Below are 25407 nucleotides of genomic sequence, written 5' to 3'. Positions count from 1 at the left end.
TGCTTGTTAGGATGCTGTAAATTGGAATTTCCATTTTAATGAAAGGACACAGAGGAACATATCTCAGTGCTGTTAGTTTGTTTTCAGCCTTGAGTACCAGTTTTATAGATTAATACACTTCAGACACTCAAAGACACAATTAAATCGGGCCTGTATCTTTATCTAAATGTCACTAACCAAAAACGCTCTCCAAATGACAATTATCTTGTGTTTCCAATTTACCCTTTTCTAATTCACTCGACAGAAAATGGACAAATGGTTCAGAAGAAGTTAAATTGTTGCCCGCTTCTGCTATTTCACAGTGTCCTAGCAGGAACTTTAATTTAATAGCTGCCCAAAGTGAGATATGGATCACTTGCTCACGCATGGATATTTAATAATTTTGTAAGTTTTTAAAGACTTTTGAAGTCAAATGTCATGCACATGAGAGAAATGAGGGAAATAATTGGCATTCAACTATACATCTTAAAGGCATTCTGCATTGCAGGGTTATTCTCAAAAATTGTTCACTCATAAAAAAAGTAAAACAGTTAAGAAACTCGAAATAAAAGGCATCATTTATAAACTAAGTTTCTGAAATAATATTACATGGCTTGACAATACTGTGTATTGTTTTGCACATTTAAAAATATTTATATTTGAAATTGAAAATCTTGTGTCCCCTTTAGCTGATATTCATTTATTTCCTATTATTTTCCCCTCCGGATTAAGGCATAATAAGTGTGTAAAAAAGCTGAATATGTAATTAATATAATAACATGAGTTTATTAAAAGAACAATTTTTCCTTTTATATTGATTTATTTGTTTGCTGCCAGTTTGTTAAAAATTTTATTTAAAAAAAAAGGGAAAAGTGCAATGGTCAAAGTTAAGAGGAAGAGGCTGTTCATATTAGTATTGTGAATTTTTTTTTTTTTTTTTGCAACAAACCGAATATGGTAAATTTTAATTTAAATTAATTATTTTTAAAATGATTTAATGTTTCATACTATTAATTGTTGTTTGATATTGACACCATCGTCATTAAAATAAAATAAAAATAATAAAATAAAGAAGAAAAGTTAAGTTGTTCTTTATGGATAGTGATCATGTTAAAATGAAAAAAAAAATCAATTTTATCAGTCAAATGATCCAAAAATTCACATTTAAACTCAAATTGTGTAGATTTACCACTAAAATCTACTAAAAGTAAATCTATATCACATTTAAAAGTGCAATGTGCATTAACACAAATACATCCTTCTCTAAAGATGCTAAATGACGCTCATCAGCTTGTGATGCTGAGGTGACATTAAGGAACGTGTTCTCACACGAGGAGAGAATGGCCTGTAATTTACCTGCATCTCCAAATGCTCCCAATTAAAGTCTAAAACAGCAGGATCCTTGTACACACCCACTGTGCCACTGCTCTTCTGAGCCACAGGCAGCTGAAGAACCAGGTGTGTGTGTGTGCTTGTGTGTTATACCCCAGGATGTCCAAGTAATAGCCTCATAAATCTACTCATGCATAAAGCAAAGCAGACCTAGCCACCACTGGGCCAGCCATGCCTACAACCTGCCGTCCTGAACACAGAAGCCAGTCGCCCTCCAGAGGCTCAGTCTGTGGAGTGCTTCATCCAGGCCCGGCGTTTTTGGTAAAATCATAATTTTGGTCATACAATTAGCTTAGAGCTTAATGAACATCCACATGCACTTAAATTGATCTCTCGCAGCTTTGCATTACTGTTCAAGACAAGAATGCGAAATCACTAAGACTTTTATGCTACATATTTATTTCATAATGCTGCATTGATCTGCTCTGATATACAATAAGCTGTTTGTTTTTTTGTTTTACAATAAGCAATTATTAAAAAAGTGAAAACAAAACAAAAAAATTGCAATACCATAGTGCAAAACAAAATTAGTCAAATAACTGTAATGCAAAAAACTAATTCTCAGTACTATAATGCAGAAAACATTATTTTTGCAGTATTACAAAAAATTAATTCACATTGCCATAATGTCATTGTCATCACTATATTGCAAAAATGTAATTCTCATTACTGTAATTTACTGTAATGCAAAAAAGTAATCAATTGTAAAATGATTATTATTTACCAACATTTTTTACATTACCACCACAATTATTATGTTGCGAGTTGACAAAAATAGGAATCAATGACAAAATAGGAATAAAAAAGGAATCAAATATTGAATGCATTAAAGTACATTAAAGTAATGAGAATTGTATGTGGAAATGTAATTATTATTAATTAAATGCCAGATAGATAGATAGATAGATAGATAGATAGATAGATAGATAGATAGATAGATAGATAGATAGACTATATACCGTATATAAAGGTTAATGAGAATTTTGTGTGAAAAATGTTATATATATTGTGTGGAAAATGTATTATTATTCTTATTCTTATTAAAGGCCAAAATATATATGGCCTTAGAATATATATATAATCCATTTTATAATATACATTTTACGTCAAACTTTTAACTTGGCAAGCTTCAAACACCAGATTTCTATAAGCAGGTCTCTCATTAACATGCATCACATGCAAATTATGTATTAAATTCACTTCACGCCCTGCTGTTCGTCCAGGGTTATGTTGCTTTGAGGAATTATTGGACGATGTTGATGGTGATTGTGATGCTGATGGTGATGACGGTGACCATGGTGACGATGACCATGGTGACGATGACCATGTTGATGACGGCCATGCTGATGGTGACCATGGCTGCCGGAAGAAAGATGAGAGTGATGATGCTGGTGGTGGCTGTGGTGATGGTTCCTCCTGTGATGATGACCACCATGCTCATGACGTCTGTGTTCATGATGTGAATGCACAATCACCTTTGATTCAACCATCGCTCGTTCTTCCTCAGTAATGTTTGCACATGTGGAGTTATAGAAGACGTCCAAATCTATGAAGACAACTCCTATGCCACCAAAGCCTTTCTGGAGCACCTGGACAAATGCAACAAATGCAACATCATCTTCTGCTTATCCATCTAGTAGTTCACATTTCTACATTAGGTTACTGCTTTAAAACTACACTTCACTTACCTCTGCTACAAGACTTTGCTCATTTGAGAGACTTGTTAAAGTAATGAACCGCTCTTGTCCACTTTTAATGGCCTGACACACCTGAAAGGATAAGCGTTTCGGATGATTAAACAATTTCGCCTAAGCTCTCCCTGAGGAAGCTAATAATTAATGCTAAGCTAATACTATCTGCGGTTATAGCCTACCTGATCACCTAGGTATAAGCCCAAAACATGGATGCGATCGTTCCTTCCTGTCTCTGAATTCATGTCATCATGCTTGAGGTGATCCCTGTGGTGATGCCTTCGACATGACCGCCGTAGAAAAGCAGGCATGGCTAGATTGAGCTTTTGCAGGTCAACTTGCTGGTCCTGCCAGTGTTGGACTGTTTTGTCCTATAAAGGAAAATAAATATAAGGTAAACCCAGAGTTAGAATGCTAACATGCTAACAGATAAATATGATTTACCCAAATATGACAGGTCTATATCCTTGCTGGTTCTGGAATAACATATGAAGATCTTAAGAATTATAGATGCTACAAAAGTTTTACAGACCAATCATTTTTTTCCCTTTGGAAGTAGTTTTAAAGGTGTTATGCCTATAAGTTACGTTATTCCTGGACCATAAAAAGATGTGGATGCAGGAATACATCCTACTAGAGTTAATCACATTATGTAGGCCAAACACTGGAAATGAGTTAGCATTTTAGCATTTAGCATTTCAGTTTCCATCGTCCTGAAGTCAATGGATTTTTTAAATGAGTTTTTGGTTAGATGCCTAAAATAAGGTCTGTGGTGAACACAAACTCAAGATATTTTTTATACTACATAAAATACACAGTATTACCCCACTTGTGATTTCTTTACAGCTTTTACCTGTCTTTAAAAAGGCAGTTGCTAACAAGTTGCTAAAAGGGACTACAGAGGCACAAACATCACACCAAACGTAGACCAAAGGTAAACTTAACTTACTAGTCCACTTTCACAACCTGTGTTGCCAGGGAAAATGTTTTTAAATAAACACTAAAAGAATTGTCTGAACTCTGAAGCTTAATGCTGGTGGTGATGTTGAAGTCATTTGACCGTGCTGTAGTTTGTTTATAGTCTACGTTTAGCTTTTTACTTCTGGTGATTGTATTTGGGCTGCAAAATTCATAAAAGTTCTGTTAATTTGTGAAGATTATAATAATGAACAAAGCATGTAAAAATCAGAAACTTTTTTTGGTGACAGAGCTTCTTTTCTGCAGTAATCCAAAAGCCAGTGGACAAATTCTATCTTTGTCGAGTGAACAAGGGTGATGCTAACATCCAAAATCCAAAAATATGTCATCCTTGAGCCACTCAATGAATTTTAAAGCCAGCAAATAAAAGCCTGTTTCAACAAATTGTAAGAAATTTTAGTAATTTACAATGTATGGTCCGTCCTTTTCGAGATTAGCAGGCAGAATCGAGATGAAGTCCACATACCTTTTGAAAGGAAAGAAACTATTAAGTACATAAAATAACCACGCACAGCAAGCGCAATATGAATGGTGCGTAGGAACGAGACTCACTGTGAAAGTGTTCGCTCATTATAAGTGACCACACTGTGGTCAACAGGCTCTAGTACAGACAATGACAGAAGTAGAGGCTGGGTTTCTTCTTCAAACGTGCCTTTTAGACTCTACAGACAAAATGGAAGCTTGTAATAAAATACACTTTGTTTTTATTAAAGCAAAACACATTTAGATGTGTTTTGTCTGAAAATAATAGTCCTTACCTTCAGAAAATTTGTGAATAGCTCTGTGCTTCTGCTAGATTCATCAGAACTAGGGCCATCCAGCCAAGTCACGTCTAGACCGTCTAAACTCTTGTCCTTTAAGTATGTCAATACCTTTTGAACAAAAGACTCAACACCAGCCTCATTAGTAGACATCAGCTCCAACCTAAACAGCAAATTTAGTTAGTCAGATGGTGCCAATATGTCAATATACTGTCACTATACTGTCGTGGTATATGTTTTAGAGTTTTCAGAGATTCTCTTCATTGATAAGTACAACAAAAAAAAGTGGTAAATAATTATGAATTGTTTTGTACCTTGATGATTTGACTTCCAAGCCAAGCAAAATCTTCAAAGTTGGATTTCTGGGGAAAGTTACATATTTTTATGAACACATTTTTACATATTATTATTATTTTTTAAAAGTGTGTGTAAAAGGCTAAAATACTGTATTATGATCACACACACACACACACACACACATATATATATATATGTATATATATATATATATATATAAAGTTATACTATTTACAATAATAATAATACATTTATTTATTATTTTTTACAAATGTCTGAATTTTAGCAGTTCAGTTCAGGGTTATTATCCTTAACTAAAACTAAAACCAATAAAAATCATTTTATTAATTGAAATAAAATAGGCATTAACTGTAATAAAAATATTTTTAAAATATACAAAATATAAAAAATTTACTTATTTTATTTCAGCTAGTTGCCAAGGCAACATTTCTCATTTTCGTTTAGTTTAAGTACTAAAATAACAAAAATAAAAGCTTAATAAAACATATAGACATCTTTAAAAAATATATATATATAAAAACACTAATAGCACATTAAGTCAAATAATGAGTCAAGAAAAGATCAAAAATCAGACCTCTCCTTCATCTTTCTAAGAGTAACACTGTCATCTTCTGACAAGCTTTGGAGGTAAAGGTCATCATCAGAGGAGGTCAAGGGGAGGATGATGTGAGAGCACGGCCCCTCATGTGTGCGGTGTGTTAAAACATCCAGATAGCAGGTCAGTCTGTAACTCCTCTGCGCACCTGAGACGTATGAGTGAGAGAAAACTTCAGTGCTGTGTTATTATTGTTTCTCTGAATGCCCTCAGCAGCAGCCAAAGTTTGCTATTTTAGCTTCAGCTTCTTCTGCCTCTCAAATGTGTGCTTCCTCAAGTGCTCTCTAATCTAGCAGCCGTGTGCTTGTAGACGCACACCTCCTTGAGAGACTGATGAATGACATTTTAAACAGGTTGCGAGTGGACTTACCGACTGAAATCACCAGGCAAAGAAATGCAAAAGCTGAAAAACAATAGAAAAATCCTTATTAATAACTTGATACACTGATGAAAAATGTTAAGAAAGCAGTTTGTGACAGTTGTTTTTTTGAGTGCAAGTTAGTAGGTCTGTGGTTGTTCCAGCAGCGGAAACCTAAATTAAAAGCCACATCCTGATGTGTGTGTAGATGTTGTTACAGATAATACTCAACTGCACAATTTTATAGCAACAAATTATGGCAAAAATGGAACACATTAAATGCTTTTCTTGCATGTAGAGCTATTTTATTTGATATCATATTTTGTGGTATCTGTGACTGTCACAAGAATCTGTTATGTTTTCTATAGACCCAAAGCACAGATGACTGTTCAACATCAGCAATATCTACGTTAGATATTAATATACACTACTGTTCAAAAGTTTGGGGTTGGTAAGATTTTTTTTGATTGTTTTTATGCTTACCAAGGCTGTATTAAATACAGTAAATCTACAATATTGCAAAATATTATTACAATTTAAAAACAAGAAACATTTCTTATTATTATCAATGTTGAAAACAGTTGTGCTGATTAATATTTTAATAGGAACTATGATGCATTGTTTTCAGGATACTTTGATGAATATATCTTTAGTAACAAGTCTGTACGCATGGTCACTTTTAATAAATTTAATGTGTTAAATTCTTTAAAAAATACTTACTGACTTTGAATGGTTGTGAATTTAAAATATATTAAAGGAAAAATGATTCATCGCTTCTAAGACTCTTAGGAAAAGATCTGTAAACTATCAGCAAATAATCTGCTGAAAATAGCAGTTTAATAATGACATTTAAATGTCAAAGTTTCACAATGGTTTGAAGATCAGAACTACGAAATAATGTACTAAATACTTGCCTCTGATGAGCTGCATTGTTCCTGAAGAAGTCAGTAGCTGCTGTGTTGTCTGATAAAGGCAGGCTATATATTATACACATACAGACACCACTTCCTGTGTCAACACTGGCCCCAAATTTTCCCTGTCAGCTTCACACTTTGCTGATGAAAAGCCCACATCCTGATGACTGCAGGGTTGTACAACAGGCCTGTGCCATCCGTCTACACATACTACATTTATATTAAAACAATGTTGAATATATTTTGTGAGGCAGCAAAATTTGCTAATGACACAGAACATTATTAACTTGAATATTATTATTTGAACAAACTGAAAAAAGCTTCGTACATTTCTGATTCAAGGAATTCAGTAGTTCACCCAAAAATCTAAATTTGCTGAAAATGTACTCATCCAAGACGTAGATGAGTTTGTTCCTTCATTGGAAGAGATTTGGAGAAATTTAGCATTGCATGTATTGCTTTACTTTGAGAAAGCAATATTATGGATAGAAGACTTGTATTTTAGTCAGAAACAATGGTTTAAAGTTAAAAATGTCTTAATGTTAAGTAATTACAAGCAGATTTTCACTTCACAAGATGTTAATTGGTGGACTGGAGTTGTGTGGATTACGTGTGAATAATTGTGATATTTTTATCGGTTGTTTGGACTCTCTTTCTGACGGCACCCATTCACTGCAGAGGATCCATTGATGAGCAAGTGATATAATGCTAAAATTCTCCAAATCTGTTCAGATGAAGAAACAAACTTGCCAACATATTGGATGGCCTGAGGATGAGCAGATTTAAATTTTTTGGCAAACTAATCCTAATAGATCTGGAATAACCTTTATTTACAGATAATCAATGTAATTACATAAAAACTGCACATATATTTATACATACATCTGATGTGGTTTTACATGCTATGTTTATGTATACACTGCAATTTCAGAACTTTACAATTATCAGACTGATTTTTAGTTCAAAAATGAGTACTTAAACGTAGGTATGTTAAAATTATGGCATGATAGGTCCCACTTTATATTAGGTGGCCTTAACTACTATGTACTTACATTTAAATGAATCATTTGATACAATGCACTTATTGTGTACATACAAGATTTTCCATTGTATTTATATTTTTTTTAAACACCTATATGTAGTTACATCTGTAATTAATTTCTGTAATTGCATTTATAATTACACTGTTGACCCATCCCTTACACCTTAACCCACCCTTAAACCTACCAATAACACCAAACCTGTCTCTAACCTTACCCGTATCCCTCCTCAATAGCAGCAAAAGTGTTTTGCAATACAATATGATCAAAATAAGTACATTGCACTTATTTTTTGATGTAATTAAGTGTCACCTAATATAAAGTGTGACCGCATGATATTTTGAGGAGTACTTACATTTGAAAAATGTAGCTTCTTACACTTGATTGTGGTTTAAGCAGACTTGAAGGACCCACCACATTCAAGGACGCCTGTGAAGACCTGATGGGCTTAAAGACCGTGATCCTCTTCCTCACTCCAGATTAAGCTTTGTGTTTTATCCAGTTCAAAAAGCATATCGCCACCTCTTGAAAAGGAGTGCATGTCTGTTTCAATCTATAACTTACACAGATTTTAATCAAGGTTTACATTATGATATAAATATCAGCTCACAATGGTGAGTCTGGCCTACAGAGCTTCACAACACCTGTTTATTCAAGAAAGCAGCAGATATAAGCCAACAAGTAAAGCTATTTTAAGGCAAATGTTACAATGCTACATTTAAACTATACAAAACTCACCACATAATATTCAACTTTACGCAGTTTTGTGTTTTTGCGACTTTAGAGCCCTCTAGTTTTAGTTAAGTGTTTGGAGTTAACTGTCGTAAATAAAGACCAGACGTATGTGGTATGTGAGTGTGGGAAAGAAAAAGAAGCCGTTCGTTTTTTAGTTATTAGAGGTCAGAGTATCATCAATATCGTTTTGAAACTGATATTTCAAGGTTAAACAAAACAAAAAAACGTATAATCTTTCAGCAGCAGATTCACGTTGAAGCGGTAGTAAGTTATTGAACGGCTGCCCCCTGCTGGTGAGACGTTCAAACTAAACACTTCAGATCAGTGTGAACATCAAGAAAGGCAACTCTCCAACGTGAAAAGATGAGGAAACACACAGGATTTGTGGGATAAAGTTAAACAACAGTACTTTAATCCCCTTCAAATGTCCCAATTTAACACATACTGTGCAAAGTTTTAAGCTGCAGGTAGTATAACTGTAATCAGTGATGAATCTGTGTACAGCTGGTTAAAAGCAATATACAAAACTGCTTTACATACATGCTATATAGTGAAACATTGTTGGTAAAAGTTCAGCATTTTGAAGGCGACACCTTCTACTCATTTAAACAAATAATACATTTAACATTTCTATGCAATCTAGTGCAAAGTAATCAGTTTTTGTTACTTTTTGGCTCCTAAAAATTTCAAAAGACTTCAAAAATTATTTACTCACCATCAACATCAATATAATTTTATTCATAATTAAATTAATTTAATTATGAATACAATTTTAGTTTGTTTCTCATACAAAGCTATTATATGAGTTGTATGGTTTGCTCGTATTTTTCTTTTTTCTTTTTTTTTTACTATAAAAATTTGGATTTAAATGACATGACGGTGAATAAATGACAGGATTTGGGGATAACTGATCCTTTAACATCTGCAAATTACAATAAATCAGACCACACTTAACATCTGCTCAACACACGTACAGACAGAGCGCTCATCCCTCAAATAAACAAAACATGAATTTTAAAACATAAACACTTGTTTTGTCTGGCAGATTATCTTGAAGAAAAATAATCCAAAAATAACATTTCACATGACATAACATATTTAGTATTCAAAAATATGGTGAATTCAGCTCATGGTTTTAACTTAATACAATTTAATGAAAATAACTAAACATATCTGCGGAGGACTGAGCACCAGTTAGTAAATCATTCAATTGCTCAATCATCCCCACTAGTGGCAAACAGAGGAACTGCATAATATTAATCCATCATTTTGGCTATTGTGCATGTCTTTACTTTTAGTAGTCTGATCAAATAACGAGTCAACATGATAAAAGGGGCTGATATTATTAGGGCTCATCATGTTGGTAATGGAAAGTTAGGTGCACTTCATTGTGAGATATAGTGTCCTGTGCATACATTTTGGGAGAACTGTTCAGATGTATCGTAGTATACACTACACAGAAGAAAGTAATGTTTTATTTAAAACATTACACAATATTACTGTTTACTGTATTTTTGACCAAATAAATGCAGCCTTGGTGTACATAAGAGACCTCTTTCATAAATTAAAAAAAAAAAATCTTACCTTAACTTTTAAATGCTAGTGTACATACTGCAGAATTACTAGTATGGTAGTATGCAGTTCCGAACACCATTTAAACAACATTTAAAAAGAAATGACATATGGCAAATAATAAAGAACATGTCTGAAAACAATTGTAACATTAAATCAAAGTCAATTCCACCATCGCTGGCTGAGACCACTAGATAAAGCTGTGCAAATCCTTCATCATACACTCATTCAATACTCTTAGAAGAAAAAAAAAGTGCAAAAATTGTACCTTGTCACTACAGCAGTCTCTTCAAAGTGAGCCTTTTGGACCATATTCTCCCAAAATGGTTTATAGTGGTACCCTAAGAATACATATCACTCTCAGGTACTGATATGCACCCTTATAAAGGAGTAGAGACAAGGTATACTGCCCCAATGACAAGCGGTTGCACCCCTAAAAGTACAATTTTTGCACTTTTTTTTCTTCTGAAAGTGAAGGAAAGCCTTCGTTTCACATCTGACATTTGGAGAGAAGTTGCCCTGAGTAAAGTAACAACTACCTGTGACCACATCCTAGTGTATCCACTTCCTTAGAAACACTTGACATACCTTTGTCCAATGTCAATGTAAAACCTCCAATTAACTCAAAAAGACAGGAAAGAGGCAGATCACAGACATTGACTGACTTCTTACTCCAGGGCCCGGATCTGAGGGGAGGAGGGGCTGAGATTTGAGTCTTTTCTGTGAAAGCAAGGAGGCCGTAAGACGGTTTTAAAAAAGGAGATCCATCCATCCATCCATCCTTCCATCTCCACATTGGCAGGTGAAGCCACTGACTGGCAACTACAAATCTATTACAGACGAAGGAGCCAATCAAAAGTCACTGAGGATGCTGATGTCAGCAAATTCCTGGCGGTAACGGTAGGAGTACATGCCCAGCAGAAAGGCCCATTTAAGAGTCATGAAGCTCCACACGGCTGATAGATAGAAGCTCTTGGGGTCAGTTATTGCTGAAGACAAAAACATACAGAATGGATTACAGACATATTATATAGATTTTGTGTGGAATGTTTTATTAGACAAAGCTGTCCATGTGAAGGTACTTACACTGTTTTTCTATAATAGCTAAAGCTATGAAGGTGGCAAAAGCAGCAATCGCCAGGAGGGAGAAGACCGAACTAACAAACATGAAGAACTTGAGTCCCTTCAGCCATGTGCGCCAGTAGTCCTGAATGTACATAATGTGGGTGACCAATGCCCAGAGTGCCAGAACTCCTGGAGATTTAAACCAATAACATATACACATAGAAAACAAATTGGTGTAAACTGTAAAAAATAAAATAAACAAATTTATGTATTTATTACAAGTATGAATATATGTATGTGTGTGTGTGTATATATATATATATATATATATATATATATATATATATATGTTTTTTTCCCAATTTTCTTGTCGAGCGCATATTTGTTTCTGTCTTTCTCTGAGTAGAAATAGTAAAAAAAAAAAATCCCCTTATTTATGGGTGATTATTTCCAAAGTCATTTTAAGAAGATAACAGACTGATCCTTGTAAGATAAAAATGAAATAATCATCCATTACATCTCTATTATAATAGCAAACCACACACTGCATATAGAATGTGACATCCGGATTTTCCCAACCGCAAGATCACACAATAATAGCGACGAATTAAAAAGCATGACAGTAAAAGAAAAAGAAAAATGTGAAATGTCTATATTTGACAGCGGATGTATAACGTAAAGAAGTTAGTCTGTGGCCTTGAGTTTATTTACAGACCTGATAATCCGCCCATCGCCGCCGTCCATGGCTGTTTATAAACCACATTCCACACGATAAACGCCGAAAATCCCACCAACATGCCGAACGTGGCATAACCCACACTGATGTAGATCCTGTTTGGACCCATTAATGATGTATAAAGTACCGCAGTAAAGCTGTAACAAGAGGGTGAAGCGAAGGCTTACAACATCGATGAGAGATTATGTAATGCAGAGCTGCTTATTCGTAAACACGACTGCACGACCCGGAAGAGCTCCCCGGTATCACCATAGCAACAATCAACAACCTCACAGACGCGGGTTTGTTTGAACCATAGATTGGCTACATATCTATGCTTTGAACGGTTGAACAAAACGTTTTATTGCTATATGAATATGTAAAAAGGCAACTAAATATGTGCGAAACATAGAATCATTTGTATGTTATTAATTTAGTTTGTTTTACTGAAATATATATAACGTTATATAGGCTATATATGTAGGCTATTTAGGCTTGCAAAACACTTGTATTCGTGTACTTTAAATGTTGTGGAAATAAATGGTTCGTATTTCATAGAATAACTCATAATTACTGTAATTTTCATCATGTCAGCAGTGGCTAACCGCAGTGTGCTCCATAAAATGATTAGGCCTAAGTATTAAATGTGCTTTCATTGCTGAGAATTAAATGAGTGTAATCACATGCTAATTAAACACACATTATTCATTGTAAATAATTACAGTATAAACTGGGCATAAAGTTTGATTGAAGGTTGCAAAAATCAATGGAAATGCATTGAATATGAAATAGGAATGCAATTTTTTATTTATTTTTTTAATTTTTTGAGTGTCAGTGTTTAAATGTATGTAAAATAAATCAACCAGCCTAAACAAACAAAAGTAATAATCTAAAACTGCGGAAAAGTGTGTAAACATTTAAAGGCGACACACATAATGTCACATGTTTCTCTTGTTGTTTGCGCAGCACTGAAGATGGTGGTTTTAATCGGTTTGATCTTTGCTCAGTGGTTTTCCATCTACCTGTCAAACTCATTCTCACAGCACAACAGTAATTGTGAAACAAAAAAATCATCTTCTCAATTGCAAATGTACACTACCAGTCAAAGGTTTTTTTGAACAGTAAGATTTTTAATGTTAAAGAATAAAGAATTCTCTTCTGCTCACCAAGGCTGCATTTATTTGATCCAAAATACAGCAAAAGCACTAATATTGTGAAATAATTTTACTATTTAAAATAACTGCTTTCTATTTGAATATATTTTAAAATGTAATTTATTCCTGTGATCAAAGTTAAATTTCCAGGATCATTACTCCAGTCTTCAGTGTCAAATGATCCTTCAGAAATAATTCTAATATGCTGATTTGCTGTTCAAGAAACATTTACTATTGTTGTTGTTGTTGTTGTTATTATCAATATTTAAAACAGCTGAGTAAATTTTTTCAGGATTCTTTGATGAATAGAAAGATCCAAAGATCAGCATTTATCTGAAATGAAAAGGTTGTTTAACATTATACACTATACCAGTGGTAGGCAACGTCGGCCCTGGAGTGCTGCTGTCCTGTAGAGTTTAGCTCCAACCCTAATCAAACACACCTGAACAAGCTAATCAAGGTCTTCAGAATTACCAGGGCTACAGGCAGGGGAGGGTTTTTTTTCAGGGTTGGAGCTCAACTCTGCAGGACATCGGCACTCCAGGACCGACGTTGCCTACCAGCTGTTTTCAACATAATAATAATAATAATTTAAAAAATATATTTTTTTTTTTTGAGCAGCAAATCAGAATATTAGAATGATTTCTGAATGATCATGTGAATGGATTAATGATGCTAAAAATTCAGCTTGGAAATCACATAAATTACATTTTTTAAATATATTCAAAACAGTTATTTTACATAGTAAAGATATTTCAGAATTTGACCATTTTTGCTGTACTTTGGATCAAATAATTACAGGCTTGGTGAGAAGAAGAGACTTCTTTAAAAACATTAAAAATCTTACTGTACAAAAACTTTTGACTGGCAGTGTAGGTTGGAAAAACTGGCTGGAGCTGATCATGCATAAAATTCCATAACCCAAAATGTATCATTCACAAATTGTTCCATGCAACCTATTCACTTTATTGTCCTTCTAGCACATGAATACACAAGGAACAAATGCCATGCCTTTGGGTATTAGCCTATATATAAATGACAATTACATAAAATACAATTAATTAGTAATTATTGTAAAAGGTGTATGACAGCATGATGCTATAACTGCATAAACAGCACAGAAAATGGAGGTATGCATTTAAAATGATCAAAATGATGCTCTAGTGTTGATTAAGCACGAGCACACATCTTTGGCCAGACAGATGCTGATGCCCATGTAAACAGAGTGAAAGTCCAGAGAGGACTGAACCAAATCAAGAGGCCACAGATGTACTTTGGCCCCATTTCCCCGGGTCACTGTTGAGAACTGAAATGCTATGGGTTTTACTGTAATTCAAGGAAATGGAAGACAACAAGTGTCATCAAGCTTCAATAAATACCTTCATAGGTCAGTCTTCATGAAATGAACACAAACCAAATTTCTACACCAATCAGAGTGCAGCAGGAAGTCGGTAAATTGCGTGGCTTCAGCGATTCAAATGAGATCAACACTCAGCGGTTTCCTCTGTATGCTTCACAGACAACACAGACAGACATAAAGAGATCGAGCGTGTGATAAACAGAAAGAAAAAGTCATACAGAGATCGATACTTCACAAGACGCTCACCTTAAAGACAAGAAAGACAAGACTGTCCTGATTGGCACTGAAGAAAACTATTTGGAAAAAAGAAAACACTGCCAACATCATCTATAGACGGACCAGACATACTGGTAAGTGTGTTTATGAAATCTATTACCGACAGATGCAACCACATTTACCTTCTACTTGAGAAAACAAGAGTAGCTTTATCTACCTGATCTGATCCTGAAAAATGACTTGAATTATATAACTAGTAATCATTTCAGTAGATAATTAGAATTTTTGACTAATTCTGAACAAAATCTGAATCAAAATAATTTAAATACGTACCATGACACATTTTCAGGTAACTGACTGTGCTGATAAAAAAGGCAGATTGTATTTCACTGTAAATATAATAAATATATAACAAAGATTATTGGAATACATTTTACAAGAAAATAACATTTCAGTTTTTCTACTTTAATAATAAGTTAATGTTTAATAATAATAATAATAATATTTTTTAAATACTGTAATAAAACATCCGTTACAATTATATTTATTAATAAATACATGAATTAAATTAATACATTTATTTATATATTCAGTAATTTAGTAATTCAAGTTAAATGATAAATTCTAAATATATATATATATATATATATATATATATATATATATATATATATATATATATTCAACATTTATTTACAAACTGTTTTAACACATTTCCTAAAATGTTGCCCATGGACATGCTTTTTTTTTTATATGCTCAAAAATTCTCAAATAACTTTGGGAAATTCTGCGGGCTTGTGATTCATCATGATGCTGGGAAAGAGACTTAAGAGACTGGTGGGTGACAAACGAGCGCAAGAAGGAGAGCTGTGAATTTACAGAAGCCCCCAAATAGAAGACAGGAAGTTACACATGATTTGATGTGGGTGAGGAGGTGTGCATTTAAAACATCTCTCTCTTTTCTCCATCTCCCTCCGAGTGCTTTCATCACTTCATATTTCACTGGACCTCCAATATAAACAATATTTCCTTCCTCCACTGGCAACAGAGATCCTCTCTTTCTAAGAAAAATATGAGCATGTAAAATCACTAGTGTTCTGGAATTTCAAAGGGATGGAAACAGTTTTCATGTGCATGTGCAAAGCTTGAGATTCCAGTTAACAGGACATTAATGTGCGTGATTTATGTTTCATTTAAAATTGCGTTGCAATTGGGAATCTACAGGGAGTTGAAGATTGATTGCAAAAGGCTGTGATTTGTTGCAGGAAGTCCTCCACCCTTTCCCAAAGGAAATGTGTGCTTGTTTTCTCGCTATATTTTAATCTCTGTGATGTGATTTGTTTTCTAGAAATGTAGCACTGGTCTGCCAGTTAAAACTAGTTATTTGTGATCTTTCTGGATACTTTATGGAAGTGTAAAGTACTAAGATTTTTTGAACATACTGTACTATAAAACACTGTCCCAAAATGTAATAGCTATAAATGCACACTAGAGGGCAAACTAAGCCAAGCAGCACTACTGCTCATCCTTTGGGTTATGGTTTTTGAACAAACTAACCCTAACCCTAAATATGAAACTTTGGCCCATAACATATTCTTTCATGCTAGCAACAAGAATGATACCTAAAATGTGTAAATGCTACTTTAATTTTTTTTTTGACTGACATACAAAACTATGTATGCTAAATACCCCACGAACACACATTCAAATTATATTTATTAATAAACATTTAAATATGTTAAATAATAATAAATTAAAATGCATGTATATATATATATATATATATATATATATATATATATATATATATATATATATATACACATACAGTATATAATACTTATTTCTATAAATTAAAAATATAATTATAAATATATATAAATATAAAAAATAACAATTTAAATTATTCAGCCTTTAATAGACTATTGTCTGTGTGAGATGATCTTAATCTAAAATATCTTGTTTAAAATGTTCTCAATGTAGCAAGTACTTATCTTAAAAGGCATCTAGATCTTTATATCTACACTGCACACAGACACATTCTGACCATCGAAAAACGTGGCAGACAAAGTCTCTTGCTCTCTCTCTTGTCTCTCTCAGTCTCTTGCTATCTGATCTAAGTTCAACTTGTGCTCCTCTATCTGATGCCTTGTGAGGGTCACATGCAGGAAAACTGGATTTCTGAGTTCTGTCATTGGCACCAGTTTTGTCATAGGCAACCACTGACAGACACACACACACACACACACACATAAACATACAGGAATACACCTTCACATATTCAGACAAGCAGTCAGGCACACAGCTAAAAGGAGAAATTGTGGATTTTCTTACTTTCATTCGTATCGCTGGGCCTTAGGCTTTATATCATTATAGCTGCTGTGGAGCGCGACGTACATGGAGGATATACATGCCAGAATGCTTTCGTTCTTTAAACAGATCTTGTCTGCTAAGAAGAAAAACAGATTCGGTAAGACAAAACTAATACTGTTCTCTGGAAGTGAATGCCTGTTTTGCGAGTTTTAGAACTCATGATCAGAGTTTGTGAACATCAAATCACATAGAGTTGTATTCTCTGTTGTTTCTGTGGACACACAAATGCATGCTTGAATACTAGTGTGTATGGCACTTTCAAAAAACAGGGTACCAAATAAGGCCTGAAAATCAAACCCCAGGAGGTTTAAATAATATAATATAAGCTGTTTTATGTTTTGATAGTTATTTGATAGTGATAGGTATGACATTTTTTTTCAAAATTCAGGACATTTATATCTCTGACTTGTGTGATTATGTAATCTTTATTTAATATTTTACTAAATGACAATAAATAAATAAAATAAATGAATAATTTGAGGGTTATTTATATTTCCTCTAAATGAAAAAAAAAAAGTCTAATAATGTATTTTATATGCTTGTCTTCTGGTCATGCTGTAGATTAAAAGGTCAAAATAAATCATTTACATTTTTGTAATGGGGAAAATTAAGGTAGGGAGCAAAATATGGGACAATTTTGTTAATTAAAATTAATCAATCATTATATGCCTTTACTACATTGAACACAGTTCAACAAATTATGTAAAAACTATATTTTTGTACAGTTTTAAATGTCAAAAAACACCTATCCCTATTTAAGAAGTGTAGGCATTTAATATGTTCATAACAAGCTATTTTTCATACTAGGTTAATTGCAAGGGATTTGAGCCTCTAAATCCATTCAGTCATGGGACTTCAAAAAGTACCATTCATGAAAAGTACCATACATTTACAACTCACGCAACTGCAGGCTAGAGCTTTGTCGTGCTCATGTTGAAACACTGACTGCTTTGCTTCCTGCAGTCATTTCTGTTTTGGAAAGAGATGCTGGTTTTGTGGGTCTGTTGCTGCAGTGCTGACAGAGATAATAAACCCAGGACAACAGTTGAGAAATATTTCTGGGGCCCTTGTGGAGGAAGGCAGGTGAACAGAGCCAAAACAGGGACAAGCTTCCAAAAAAAAATGTGCTAATTCAAGGACTCTTTGCAACCACCTAGTTACATCATATTGCACATAATCATTGTGAGTTTAGCACATTATCACATAATTTTGCTTCTAACTAATGTTGCCTAAAAGACGTAACTGAGACCTCATACACACTTATCAAGGTGTTTACAGCTTGGATTGCAAGTATACACAAAACCGCTTTTCTGTTTGTTATATGCTGTGCTGCATGTTTTGATCCTCAATCTGTGATGATTAACATACATATGTAAAAGAGCAGCAACATATTGTATTTAGATTTTGTTATTCCAGCATTTTGGACTGAGGAGTGGAACAGCAGTGGCTAAAAAACTCCCCAAAACAGTCAAGTGACTCAATGTTGTTATATTTCAGTCCTCCAGAAAGGGAAGCCCACTCTCCTGAAACAATAGCCGGGGTCTAAACAAGTATTATGTAATGTTCCCTGACCTCCAGCCACATGGACATTCTCAGGGTGGGACATGCCTTAAGATTGTCCCCAATGTGACCTGTGGGTGGGGAGGACATACAGTACTACCCATTAAAATAAATGACATTCATTCCTTAAAAAGATAATCCATTTTAGTAAATAATAATAATAATAATATTGTTAGCATGGGACACTAAGGTTTATATAAGTGCTGTTCCAATCCTTCTGAGCTGTTCCCCCTAGACAGCATCTTTTGGCAGTGTTGCTACAAATAACAGGCAGCAAAATATGCTGCCTTTTAAGATAACCTGTTTTAGCTCAAATCTAAGACAGCACTGCATATAATCAAGGATAAGGCAATCCAAGAATAGACTGCCTGCGACAAGCCTGTTGAAAACCTGATGGCAGACAGAGACAAGGAAAATACATACAGTAATATAAAAAATATATTTGTTTATGCATACATTTATTTTAAAATATATGATATATTATTTAAAATATATAAATAAATATTATATTTATATATATTTAAATTATTACTTTTAAATATTTAAAAATATATTTTATTATATTTAAGTTTATATGTAAGTATATATATATATATATATATATATAAAATTAAAAAAACATAAAATTGTATTATTTAAATAAATATAAAATTTTATGTATTACTCAGTATATTCATTTTTTAATGTGTGCATGTAGAGTAACATTGATATATACATATAAAATCTCTTATATAATATTTTATTTATTTATTTACTTTATATTTATTATACATACATACATTTATTAAATATCATTTAATGAATAATTACATTTTAAGATTTGTTCGAGTTAGGATGTTACGAGCAGCTGCTAGACAGTGAGGCAGCTCACTAGATTTTGGAAAAGAGCTTGAGTTTCTATCTTTGGAACAACTTGCAAGTGTAGAAACAAACAGTTAGCAAACACAATGCTATTCATCTGAGGTCAAAATATTCAGCCACTGGGTTTTGTGGGAGTCATGGGATCTCACAAATCATAAGCATGAGATGGGAAATAACATGATGCAACAGTAAAAAGGAGAGCAGATTGAATTAAACAGTACTGACTTCCTCGCTTTCTTTACTTTTGTCTCCTCAGAGGCTCCAGCAATCATGTGCTCAGAAGACACACTCCTCCGGTCGTCTCTGCGCTCGTCCCTTGAAAAGGTACAGAACATTAAAATGACTTCCTTAATAATGTCTGAGCATGTGCACATATGAACTCATCTATTAGTTGCTTTTTTCTTTGCACTGCCTGGGGTAATTCATGCTACTCTAATGCACAAACTCTAAATCAAACACTAAAGCAAACCCACTTTACTAGACTGTAAACATTCAAAACTCATTTAAAAAGGAGTTGGGTAAAATGCCTATTCAAACGTCAGAAGGATTTTTATCCAAGCCAGTGCTGCAATTTCCTGTTCATTTACTCCTTCACTCCAACCTTGGCACCTGTATTAGTAAGTAAGGTGGGTTATGGACACGCCCCCGATCCTCACCCCCTCAAGGTTTATCATGCAGCTGGAACACACAGATAAGAGCGCTGAAGGAGAGGCCGTGTCAAACGCACAAGCTAAACATATTTTGCCTGCTCTAGAGGCTCTTTTACTGCTTGATGCAGAGTTTTGTTATGCAAATTTCTACATTTCTGGATGCAGATGAAATAATCCTTCAAAACAACGGAATAAGATGCTGTTTTTATTCCACTTAAACAGCTTCGCTTTATCTTATAATGTTCATTGCTATAATGTCCCAGCATTTTATTATGCTTAACAGATCATTCAATCATGCATTCAACTGGTTAGAAATGTCAAAACACTGTATAGGCTATAAAACTGTATAGCTGAATTAGCTGAAATGAAATTGCAAGTTTTAAAATAAATTTTACAATTGTTAAGTTACATTTAATTCATTTTAAGAAAAAACTTTAGTTTTTTAACACTTTTTTTAACATTAATACATGTTATTGTTGTTTTTTGTGTTAACTATAATAACCCAGGTTCAATACCATGGCATATGAATATGATAATCATTTAGCATATAGGTAGGCATAGGAGACAACTTGCCCCATCATAACTAACTCTAGGGCCATTAATATAAACACACCCACTACGCTACAATTGTCTCTTCAGAACTAGTCTGACCAAGAATAGCAGTTAACTAAGGCGTAATCAGTCTTACTTTTAAAATTCAGACTACACCAATCTACATTTGTATGTAAGTTTCTTTAAAAAGTTGTGATCAGTAAATAAAAACGTCTTAGAGATTTATGCAACCTGCCACTGGCGTTACCTAAAGCACCATGGCAAATGACACCATTACTTTGATAGAGTTAACAATAAAAATAATAGCCTACAATGTGTATTTAATAGAAGCAATGCAATGCAAGAATAAGCAACTTGTAGCTTTGTAGTACCTATTACTCAATACAATGTAAACTAAGTGTGCCCACATTTCACACCAAGTCAAAGAAGGTTTACCATTTTTACTTCACACAAAAAATAAACAACAAGCGAAAATAAAAGGCTATATAACCCTATGACTGGTTTTGTGGTCCAGGGTCACGTATGAGAATACAATTTTGATGTAAACAAACACCTGCGGATACTTTGATAATCCATGCGGGATGCTGGTTACAGTGTAGTGAGAGGCGGGAGCGAGGGGTGGCGCCTCGGCTGGATTGGCGAGAAGGCGCAGGCTCCTCTGACAGCGAGCAGCAGGTTTTAATGGCATTCGGAGGCTGGAGATCACAAGCACGCAGGAATGCAGCGTGTAGGTCCGGTTGTCCTTAAACAGGGGTTGTCAAATCCTTATTGGAGATGTAGTTTTCGACATGTGTTGCTGCAATGATGATCTTTAAGTAAAATAATTGTTCATATATCGGACCTGACTGAAACATGCATCTCTTTCGGAGTTATTATTACCAAGTCTTTCCAGATCGGTGTACCAGTGAGAAAACACCTCAGATTCGAGGAATCAGCTGGGTAAGTGGGCAGAAATAAATTATTTAAAAAAAAAAAAAATAGAATTGCTATTTGTCAATAACGAAAGAGAAACTTCTATATTCCGGTTATTCCACGAAGTATGAGCTTGCTTGAAAAGGTAGCTATGTTTTTTTTTTTTTTTTTCTTAGATTTGAAACATTCTATCAAAGAATGTTTTAAGTGTCAATAAATTACATTCTGCCATCTCAAGTTAAATTAACTTGCTTTAAAATGTGCCTAAAATGCCATCTTCGTGGGAAAATAACAGGGCAAAACATGTTTAAAGAATGTATATAATAAGACGTTAAATGTTGGTGTCTGTTGGCACCCTTTTCTTGGAATAACCCAAATAATATTTCTATTCTGAATACATGCAGGTAAAATTTTCTCAGAACATGCTATTGACTCTGTATAGTTAATGAAGTGTGTGTGTGTGTGTGTGTGTGTGTGTGTGTGTCAGTCAGTCAGGATGTGTGTGAAGGAAAGATGGCATTGAAACCAATGCCAAATGATGTGAAGCCGGAGGCTAAGACACTTAACCAAAGCCCCCCAGACATTGAACATGACCCCACACAGTCAGGGAGAGCAGAGCTTTATATTGTTGTTGTATATGTTTTTGTGTTTACATGTTGTTAAAGGGTTAATCAAGGATGAGTTATTTATAGCGTATTGTTCATTGTCCATCTTAAGGTTTGTTCCCTTACAGTTTGGAAAAGAATGTGCACAGGAAGACCCACACCACTGTAGACCATAGTGAACTTTAGTGAACTACTGAGTAAATCTCATATAAGGAGTATTTTTACCAAAATGAAGGTTCTCAATTCAAAAAGACACAGACTGATCTCTTTTAGATTACATTCTTTTCGGTTGGTTTTGGTCATGTGACTTTCATATCAATATCAAAAAGAAAAAACAAAATACTCATAAACACGGGATGAGGAAACATATGGACACTGTGTAAACCTTACTGGTGCTTTCCCATCTCCATATTACACTGAACATTGATTAACCTGCACGTTTACTCCCATACATATCCATATCTTCAAATACACATAGTAAACAGTTAGTCCAATTAGGACATGTTGTAGTTTCTGCACTGCTGACTGTCAGTTGTTATGGAGCGGTGGTCTTTTATATGGCGAGATACTGGACCCCCTTTTCCTCTTCAACATTCCAGCAATAAGGGTCGTGACTCAGGATGAAATACCTCACATTGCCCAAGGACCCCCTGAGAAAGAGATAAAGAGCCCTAGTTAAAAAGATATCCATGTGTTGTGTCAGTGTGCCTCTGTCTGCACTCTATCAGGGTTGACTTTTATCTGTCTCCTATTTTCTGGAGGTTTTTATTCCACCTTAAATTATGTATATTTTGTCAGAATACAGTACAAAACCAAACCTCAGACTGAGACATCTCTGTCTTAAAGCAAATGGTTTACATGAAATATTGCTTAAAGTTTAGCATTATATCACTTGCTCACCAGTGAATTCTCTGCAGTGAATGGGTGCCGTCAGAATGAGAGTTCAAACAGCTGTCCTCTATCCATAACACTGCATTCTCCAGTGAAAAAGTCAACTTGTCTGAATCAGAAGGGAAATATGCACAGTAAATTTTCATTTTTGGGTGAACTATTTCTTTAAGACTGTCCTGCATTGGTCACAATTTAATACATTTGTGTCCACCGCATAAGTGGGATTCCCATAAGAGTTTCTAAGATAAATGGCAAGTCGTCTTTAATTTATTTATGATTTTCTTTTACTGCCATGGAGCTTGAGATGCAGCAATTTACATTTAGAACTACTAAACATTGAATAATGTAAATCTAATTTAACAATGTTTGACAGCAATGATATCTATCTATCCACACAGTATCTATCTATCTATCAGCAATTATATGGCTAATCTGGACGCTCAATAAATTAAAAGAATAAAGACAGCTGTCAATAGCATTTCACGATCATGTGATTTCAAATACTTCCCAGCACCTTTGTTAGACTTACAGTCAATATCCCTGAGTAATTTCCCTCTTGTACCGGAACATGTGATCTAGCCAGCTGTAGTTTCACTCTACACAGTTTACTCAGTCAACAGAGCCACAGGGTGGAGAGATCTCCGTGCTGGCCAACCTTATAAGTTAAATCAGGCATGAGGATGCAGTGAACCTGATCACCTGAGAATCATCCGACCATTTTTCCTGTCCATTGCTGCTGTTGAAAGGAAACCAAGCAGGGAAATGCTGAAAAAAGAACTCCTTTCAAAACAAATCAGCTTATTCTTATAAGATCTTCTAGAGAAATGATACATCAGATTTAAATGTTGCCACTGTTGACTGCCTGATGCGTTTTCTGTGGGCGTCTGCTGCATTAACTCCCTAGGTGGTGTGGTGTAGTGTAGCGGTTACAGGAGTAGTAAAGTTCTGCCATGATTTACTCGTCCGCATGTTGTTCCAAATCCATATGACTTGCTTTATTCTGTGGAACACAAAAGGAGATGTTTAGCTCATAGTGGTGTCATTTAACAGAATGCCAGGTTAGGTTATGAATGACATTAGAGTGACTAAATTATGCCAGAACTATCCTGAAAGGAGCAAGAAAGGAGAAAGCCTTAATTAATATTATAATAACCATGAGCCATTGTAATTGTAAGGGACTGTTCACGCAGGATAAAAACGAAAGATTACTTTTCACAAAACCTATAAAGATACATTATCAGGGCTTCACAGCATTAGTCAGCTAATGCTGAGTAACACCTGCCATGGGAACGGAGGCTGACAATGCCTCATAAAAACGCAGTTATGGACTCTCCACCATATGGGCGGAGGGGAATCAGGTGGAATTCGGGTGGGTGAAGACTGTTGAGAGTTTCTCTTTGTCAGAAGGTTAGAAAACTATGCTGGCAGCATCTCAACTGGTTGCTCAAGTCCTTAATGATTCAAGTTGGTCCACTTGGTCATCATGGTAACGCTCCCCTGCAGCTATTTTCTAGTCATGCAAGTACAGCTCCCGTCTGTTTGAATAGAGAAAGCCTGAAGCCTGAAGCTTGCAGTAACATTTCAAAACAAATGTATCATCATACATTCTCCCTCTAACTCAAATAAGGTGGAAAACTGGAAATATCAGGAAAGTTTGTTTTCTAGGCCTGAAAAATATTAAAAGTGATACATTTCTAATGTACATTTTTCTGTAAAATATACAATCTGCTAGTGCAATATTGCTTTTGGGCAGAGTAAAACTTGCTCTCAATTTGAATCTGTGAATTGATTTGGGTTCTCTAATCAAGCCTGGTTCAGAGTGATTAATTGGCGACTCATTTAAATTATTATTTTTAAGGTAATTGCATTGGTCATTAATAAATATGATTAGTTAAATAAATTGACTAGAGATTATTGTTCTATGAAAAACTGAACATATATGCAATTACATTTCTGCACTTTTGGGTGACTGTATGCAGAATGGATTTAAACATGATAACATGATATGACTCTCAAAAATAAAGGTCCTTTATTGGAATCTATAGTTCCATGAAGAATCTTTAACGTCCATGGAATCCATTGCACAAAAGGTGCTATATAGTGGAAAAAGGTTCTTTCAATTTTTAAAATGTTCTTCACACTAAAAAAAAGAAAAGAAAA

At 34.4% G+C, this 25407-nt stretch overlaps 3 protein-coding genes and 2 long non-coding RNA genes across 9 annotated transcripts in view; 1 reads left to right on the top strand and 4 right to left on the bottom strand.

Annotated features, from left to right (window-relative positions):
* Positions 1-1747: 1747 nt before the first annotated feature.
* Positions 1748-9037, bottom strand: hrct1 (histidine rich carboxyl terminus 1). 3 transcript variants are annotated; one of them, XM_058763883.1, is made up of 12 exons: positions 8765-9037; positions 8382-8550; positions 6987-7196; positions 6085-6117; positions 5694-5862; positions 5116-5163; positions 4799-4964; positions 4593-4702; positions 4449-4506; positions 3245-3433; positions 3060-3140; positions 1748-2960 (listed from the first exon to the last, which is right to left on the bottom strand). In XM_058763883.1, the coding sequence occupies exons 3-12, from the start codon at positions 7000-7002 to the stop codon at positions 2568-2570; spliced, it is 1263 nt and encodes a 420-aa protein (XP_058619866.1). In that variant the 5' UTR covers positions 7003-7196; positions 8382-8550; positions 8765-9037; the 3' UTR covers positions 1748-2567. The 3 variants fall into 3 exon arrangements, with proteins under 3 accessions (XP_058619866.1, XP_058619867.1, XP_058619868.1); XM_058763884.1 differs by having other exon boundaries at positions 6987-7035; XM_058763885.1 differs by lacking the exon at positions 6987-7196.
* A 114-nt stretch (positions 9038-9151) lies between these two features.
* Positions 9152-12557, bottom strand: slc48a1a (solute carrier family 48 member 1a). The gene is made up of 3 exons (XM_058763886.1): positions 12114-12557; positions 11420-11587; positions 9152-11322 (listed from the first exon to the last, which is right to left on the bottom strand). The coding sequence occupies exons 1-3, from the start codon at positions 12241-12243 to the stop codon at positions 11186-11188; spliced, it is 435 nt and encodes a 144-aa protein (XP_058619869.1). The 5' UTR covers positions 12244-12557; the 3' UTR covers positions 9152-11185.
* A 2256-nt stretch (positions 12558-14813) lies between these two features.
* rapgef3 (Rap guanine nucleotide exchange factor (GEF) 3) overlaps positions 14814-25407 on the top strand; it is a 34355-nt gene continuing 23761 nt past the window's right edge. Inside the window, exons 1-2 of one of the 3 annotated variants that reach the window (XM_058763881.1) lie at positions 14814-14977; positions 19894-19961. In XM_058763881.1, coding sequence (XP_058619864.1) covers positions 19908-19961 — 54 coding nt within the window. In that variant the 5' untranslated portion in view covers positions 14814-14977; positions 19894-19907. Of the gene's footprint in view, positions 14978-17090; positions 17314-19893; positions 19962-21539; positions 21779-25407 lie in introns of those variants that run through there. The other 2 variants (XM_058763879.1, XM_058763880.1) reach the window with 2 other exon arrangements.
* LOC131532337 (uncharacterized) lies at positions 14880-21527 on the bottom strand. Its single transcript, XR_009268878.1, has 5 exons — positions 21393-21527; positions 19863-19952; positions 17178-17292; positions 15177-15232; positions 14880-14920 (listed from the first exon to the last, which is right to left on the bottom strand). It is a non-coding gene; the product is annotated as an uncharacterized LOC131532337 (long non-coding RNA).
* Positions 22559-24432, bottom strand: LOC131532338 (uncharacterized). Its single transcript, XR_009268879.1, has 3 exons — positions 23777-24432; positions 23257-23356; positions 22559-23006 (listed from the first exon to the last, which is right to left on the bottom strand). It is a non-coding gene; the product is annotated as an uncharacterized LOC131532338 (long non-coding RNA).

This window comes from Onychostoma macrolepis, chromosome 23 (genome assembly GCF_012432095.1).
Source record: "Onychostoma macrolepis isolate SWU-2019 chromosome 23, ASM1243209v1, whole genome shotgun sequence".
NCBI classification, from domain to species: Eukaryota; Metazoa; Chordata; class Actinopteri; order Cypriniformes; family Cyprinidae; genus Onychostoma; species Onychostoma macrolepis.
This window is presented reverse-complemented; position numbering and strand designations above follow the sequence as displayed.

What these genes read in the sequence shown, in the direction of transcription:
- hrct1 (XM_058763883.1), bottom strand. An exon ending in AATGAGCGAACACTTTCACA is followed by an intron (nt 4,507 to 4,592) that starts GTGAGTCTCGTT and finishes TCCTTTCAAAAG; the next exon opens with GTATGTGGACTTCATCTCGA. An exon ending in AGCAAAGTCTTGTAGCAGAG is followed by an intron (nt 2,961 to 3,059) that starts GTAAGTGAAGTG and finishes GCATTTGTCCAG; the next exon opens with GTGCTCCAGAAAGGCTTTGG.
- slc48a1a (XM_058763886.1), bottom strand. Translation starts at nt 12,243, where the DNA reads ATGGGTCCAAACAGGATCTACATCAGTGTGGGTTATGCCACGTTCGGC. An exon ending in GGCGATGGGCGGATTATCAG is followed by an intron (nt 11,588 to 12,113) that starts GTCTGTAAATAA and finishes TTAAATCTCCAG; the next exon opens with GAGTTCTGGCACTCTGGGCA. An exon ending in AGCTATTATAGAAAAACAGT is followed by an intron (nt 11,323 to 11,419) that starts GTAAGTACCTTC and finishes TTTTGTCTTCAG; the next exon opens with CAATAACTGACCCCAAGAGC.